This window comes from Sinocyclocheilus rhinocerous, unplaced genomic scaffold (genome assembly GCF_001515625.1).
Source record: "Sinocyclocheilus rhinocerous isolate Xijiao unplaced genomic scaffold, SAMN03320098_v1.1 scaffold828, whole genome shotgun sequence".
NCBI classification, from domain to species: domain Eukaryota; kingdom Metazoa; phylum Chordata; class Actinopteri; order Cypriniformes; family Cyprinidae; genus Sinocyclocheilus; species Sinocyclocheilus rhinocerous.
Window position 1 is genome coordinate 36,083 of NW_015634025.1, and position 6,100 is coordinate 42,182.

The following is a 6,100-nucleotide window of genomic DNA, read 5'->3' on the forward strand; positions in this document are numbered from 1 at the left end:
GCCAAAAATCATTGGGATATTAAGTAAAGATCATGTTCCTTGAAGATATTTTGTAAATCTCCTACTTTAAATATATTAAAACTTAATTTTTGATTAGTAATATGCATTGCTAAGAACTTCATTTGAACAACTTTAAAGATGATTTTCTCAATATTTAGATTTTTTTGCATCCTCAGATTCCAGATTTTCAAATATTGTCCTATCCTAACAAACCATACATCAATGGAAAGCTTATTTATTCAGCTTTCAGATGATGCATAAATCTCAATTTTGACAAATTGACCCTTATGACTGGTTTTGTGCTCCAGGGTCACAAATATGCATTCGGCAGATGATTTTATCCAAAGCAACTTGCATTGCATTCAAAGTCTAGTTTTGATCAGTTCATGCATTCCCTGAGAATTGAACCCATGACCTCGGCATTGCTTATTATAGTTAACTAAAACTACAGCTAAAACCATTAAAAAAAAAATCATTATTTAAAATAAAATAAATGTTAACTGAAATAAAATATAAAAATAAAATATCAATAAAATATCAGTTAACCTGGACATATTTTTTTCAGCTAGTTTCCAAGGCAGCGTTTCTCATTTTCATTTAGTTTAACTGGATGTACTAAAATAACCAAATAGGTCATTAAAAAAACTACATAGACATATTAAACAATTATGTAGATCTAGAGTTTGAGGTCAGTTCAGTATCGCTCAGATGTTGTTCTTTCATAAAATGTGTGTTTAATATAATTTAGGGTGCATTTTACATCAAAACGTGTAAAAACGATGTGCTTTCGTAATGAAACAACTATTGGTTTCACTTGATATTTTTCAGTGTAACTTTCTGCCAAACTTAATGATTACAAAGCATCTTTATAAAGAAACAATGTTTCACTGATGGTGAGTTTGTCAGCTATGTAATGGACAATTTCACTATTTTGACTCATAAGTTCAATGGCAGGCCTTGTCCGGATTAGGTTAACCTCTGATTTGAATATTTATTTGTATTAAAATCATGAAAATATTGAAGAAAACGACATCACATCATGACGGTCATATGGTTTTGTGATAAACCATTTTTTAGTTTTTGAAGTGTTTGGTTAATAACAGTTGACAGAATTTATGTGCACATGGGTAAAATGAAATATTTTCTTATTTGAAAGAAAATGAAATTTATACTCTATTTTTTAAAGGTATCTGGGTTGTAGAAATAAATTTAATACAGGTCATTTTGATTATTTTGTCTTATAGTTGAAATAAAATATAAAAATAAAATATCAATAAAATATCAGTTAACCTGGACATATTTTTTTCAGCTAGTTTCCAAGGCAGCGTTTCTCATTTTCATTTAGTTTAACTGGATGTACTAAAATAACCAAATAGGTCATTAAAAAAACTACATAGACATATTAAACAAAACAAAACCTAATAAAAATAGACACAACTAAATTACTAAAACTTTAACTAACATTTAGATAAATTAAAAAAGAGAAAATATCAAATTATAAATGATTAAAAATGGTATATTATAGTATCTCCATGACACTAAAGTATCACAGGTCGTTCTCTAATGTTGATTTACAAGAAGAGCTTTTTTCTAATACAAACAAACAAACAAAACATCAAAATTGTATTATATTTTGCAAGAAAACTAAGCCTGTTTGAACTCATTCATGTCATGTAGCTTTTCCCATCAAACTGACATATTGATCTGATCAATCCTCAGGTCTTTGGAGCGTTTTCCTCCGATCCGTTCAAAGTCAGCAGCTACTGCTACGGGACGGGAGAGACGTTCCTCTACAGCTTCAGTCCGGAGTTTCAGGTAGCTGCTAATGATCACCGGTTCTGGTTCTGAGTCTGGTTTCTGGTTCTGAGTCTGGTTCTGAGTCTGAGTCTGAGTCTGAGTCTGGTTCTGGTTCTGGTTCTGGTTCTGATTCTGAGTCTGAGTCTGAGTCTGGTTCTGGTTCTGGTTCTGGTTCTGAGTCTGGTTCTGGTTCTGGTTTTGAGTCTGGTTCTGGTTCTGGTTCTGACCTGTGTTTGGTTCCTCTGCAGGTCTTCCGCTGGAGTGGAGAAAACTCCTACTTTGTGAGAGGATTCCTGGACTCTCTGCAGATGGGAGGAGGAGGGTGAGTCCTTCATCATCTCACATTCAACATTAAACTAATAACAGAGCTTTATCACAGTCTGTGCATCTGAGCAGTGTTATTAACTCTCCACCTTATGGTCAGTGTAAGATTTTTTAATGTTTCTGAAAGAGTCTCTTCAGGCTCAGCAAGGTTGCATTTATTTGATCAAAAATACTGTAAAATTGTGAAATATTATTCTAATCTAAAATAGCTGTTTTCTATGTGAATATCTGTTAATATGTAATTTATTTCTGTGATGCGCAGCTGTATTTTCAGCCATTGTTAATGTCTGTACTGTCACTTTTGATCAATTTAATGCATCCTTGATAAATGAAAGCATTTTTAAAATCATAATTATCCCAAACGTTTAAAACAGTAGTGAAGCGCCATTGATACGGACTAAAGGGGAAGTAGTTTTACGCTACTGTTTGTAGCTTCTGCTTTCTGAATGTGGAAATGTGATAAATCTCTGTTGAGCAACGAATCATTCGGTCATCGTTTACTCTCACACAACATTGCATCATATCTGAGCTTCTGCTTTACAGAAAACAAAAATAGATGAGGATTTTAATACAGAGCTCAAAACAGATCAAAATGATGGAAGCCTGTTTCCAATATAAAGGTAATTGTGACTTTAGCTCACAATTCTGATCGTTTTTTCTCGCAATTCTGAGTTTATATCTCACAATTATATATACGTATATATATATATTTTTTTTTAGAATTGTGAAATAAACTCAGGATTGTGAGATACAAAAAAAGTCAGAATTGCAATTACTTTATTTTTTTATTCCGTGGCAGAAAAAAACTAAATTGTGAGATGTAAAATTGGAAAAAAGTCAAAATTCTGAATTCATATCTCGCAATTCTGACTTTATTTCTCAGAATTGCACATTTATATCTCACAGTTATACGTTTATGTCTTTTTTTTTTTCTTGTGAGAAACAAAGTCTGAATTATGAGCCAAAAAGTTCAATTACCTATTTTAAAACAGGCCTCCATATATACATATCTCATATTGCATGGAAGAAATGAATTAAAACCGGTCTGAACAATATGTGACCCTGGAGCACAAAACCAGTCATACAAATATACCCCAGCGACTTAACACTGCTTTTGTGCTCCAGGGTCACATATGAGGGTGAATTATTTGCATGTGAACCGCTTGATTCCCAGTGGATGAATGAACTGATTAAATAAAGTTTGAATGCAATGCCAAATGCATGAAAGAAAATGGACGAGCATCTTAATAACAGCCCTCCGTCTGTGTTCAGGGGTCCGTTTGGCTTGTGGCTGGATTCTGACCTGTATCGCGGCTCCAGTTACTCATGCAGCACCTTCTGCAACCGTCCTCTCAGCCTCCATCACGACTTCACCGTTCAGGATCTGGAGGTGTGGACCTTCGTCTGAGCTCAAACCTGTTCCTGCTGTTTCCCGTGAACACTGCTGATGAGAACAAGCTATCCGTTGGTTCCAGCCGTGACTCGTCTGTTAACTTGAACAGAACCTGTTCTCTTCCTCATGTGCGAGCGGCGTTAGAGCGTCTGCTAAATGAACGAACATGGATGCACGGTGAACATAAAGAAAACGAGCTGAGGCAGGTTTCGGGGTTAAGTTCCCATTTCCAGTAACTGTAAGCGCTCCAGAGGCCTGACGGGACTTGAACGCATAGCTCAAGCCCTGAGGACGATGCCTGTGTAGGCGACTTAACACACTAGATTTGAAACGAAGCCCTTGAGTACTACTGATATGCCTGAGGCACTTTGTGATGGACTCGAGCTTTAGTGTCTTTACTGTATTTTGAAAAGCACTTAGAGGATGAATGGTTTACTATGTCAGACTAACTGCTTTGTGTCCCGCTGCCATGAAAAGGATGCAAAAAAAGGAAAAATGGCTTGCTGTGTGACTGTGATTTCACTACTACTTATTGTTTTTTACTCTATTTAATATCTGTGATCACATGTTGAGTTGTTTTGGGGTTTTGTGTTTGTCATGCAGTGCTGGCGCTGACTTAACACACTAGATTTGAAACGAAGCCCTTGAGTACTACTGATATGCCTGAGGCACTTTGTGATGGACTCGAGCTTTAGTGTCTTTACTGTGTTTTGAAAAGCACTTAGAGGATGAATGGTTTACTATGTCAGACTAACTGCTTTGTGTCCCGCTGCCATGAAAAGGATGCAAAAAAAGGAAAAATGGTTTGTGTGTGACTGTGATTTCACTACTACTTATTGTTTTTTACTCTATTTAATATCTGTGATCACATGTTGAGTTGTTTTGGGGTTTTGTGTTTGTCATGCAGTGCTGGCGCTGCGTCTGTAAAGCACTGGGTTTACTGGGATTTCTAATAAAATGAATTGTTTTTCATTAAACTGTGTCTGTTTTTGGATTTTCTGCTTTAAACACTCGCAGCGTGAATCATGCGTTAACTAACCAGGCTGATCAACGGAAAAATAAACCCTGTGATTCCCAGTGAATGCATGAACTGATCAAATGTATAGTTTGAATGCAATGGATAAAAGCGTCCGCCGAATGCATTGACGCAAATTTTCAAAGAAAGAAAAAAGTTTCCGGTCCCCATTGACTTCCATAGTATATTTTTTTTTCATGCTATGGAAGTCATGCAACTGTTTGATTATGAACATTCTTCAAAATATCTTCTTTTATGTGCAACAGAAGAAAGAAACTTTCACAGATTTGGAACAAGCAAATGAAGACAAAATTATTTTTGGGTGAACTGTGCCTTTAATTGATTTTAATGAAAACAAAAATACATTTGTAGTTCTCAAATCGGGCAATATTTCTTACAGAGGTCGGCCAATATTAAATCGCTGATAATAACTGTTTCCCATCCAACAGGGAATGTTCTCAGAACGTTCTTCCAGTAACATTTACAGAATGTTCGTTCAACGTTATCTGCTCTTTAATAATGTTTTTAAGAAGGTAGCACAAAAACATTATTTAAACTCCGCGTCATTCAAATAACCTTTTTTCTGAAACATTTTAGCTGGACGTTCATCTAACGTTTTTTAAATGTTACTACTTGTTAAAAAGTAACGTTTGCAAAATGATAACATTGAATGCTCACATAACCAAGAAACATATTTTAAAACATGTTTTGAACCTTTGGAATATAATTTTCGTAACATAATGCAAACATCAGAAAACATTCTTAGAACATATTTTAGTTTATGTTAGCCGAGGCTGCGCTGTATGAAGTTTTCTGTTATATTTATATTCAGCTGTATGTGAAATCGGCATTACCTAGTCTTTAGCTGAGACATGATTCCCAGTAAACAGAGTTGAATTCTTTTATTCAGGATTTTAACATCTTTATTTGTGAAAAACACTATGATAGGATAACAAGTGCTGTGGATTATTGTGATGTTTTTATCAGACTCTCGTTCTGACGGCACCCATTCACTGCAGAGACACTGATGCAATGCTACATTTCTCCAAATCTGATGAATAACAAACTCATCCTAATCTTTCAGCTAATTTTCATTTATGGGTGAACTGTTCCTTTAAATGCGCTGTTTGTTTTGTGCGCAGCGCCACCTTGTGGTTCAAAATTAACCGACTAGTTAATATTAGCAGCACAAGACTAGAAATACCTATTGAACAGAATGAAACTATTACTGTTACTGAATTAAAAACAACAAGTACTACTACTATTATTATTATTACTTTGAACAAATCGTGTTTTTTATGGTTTGGGCAACTGCTGCAAATTATTGCTGTTTGTTTGCATGCAGTCTGATGTAATAAAGCCCGTCTTTATTATTTATATTTATTATATGTATTTATTATTTTATAAATGTATCGTGTTTGTATTATTTATTAAATTTGACTCCAAACGCACTGGGATTATTTATTTATTAGTGTGTCTCTGGCCAAACTAACTAGGCGTCTGTTGCGGATCTGTTTCCGCCGGAAGTCCAGCTCGCGGAGAGCGAGAGTCACTTCCTGTAGGGGGTTTGT

The 6,100-nt window shown here is 35.1% G+C and overlaps 1 protein-coding gene across 1 annotated transcript in view; it reads left to right on the plus strand.

Moving 5' to 3' along the window:
- The window catches only part of LOC107745168 (nuclear receptor coactivator 7-like), a 7,854-nt gene extending 3,735 nt beyond the window's left edge, over positions 1-4,119 (plus strand). The window contains exons 5-6 of the mRNA XM_016559015.1: positions 2,046-2,119; positions 3,394-4,119. Of these exons, the coding sequence (XP_016414501.1) occupies positions 2,046-2,119; positions 3,394-3,529 (210 nt within the window). The 3' untranslated portion in view covers positions 3,530-4,119. The remainder of the gene's footprint in view (positions 1-2,045; positions 2,120-3,393) is intronic.
- The last annotated feature ends 1,981 nt before the right edge of the window (positions 4,120-6,100 follow it).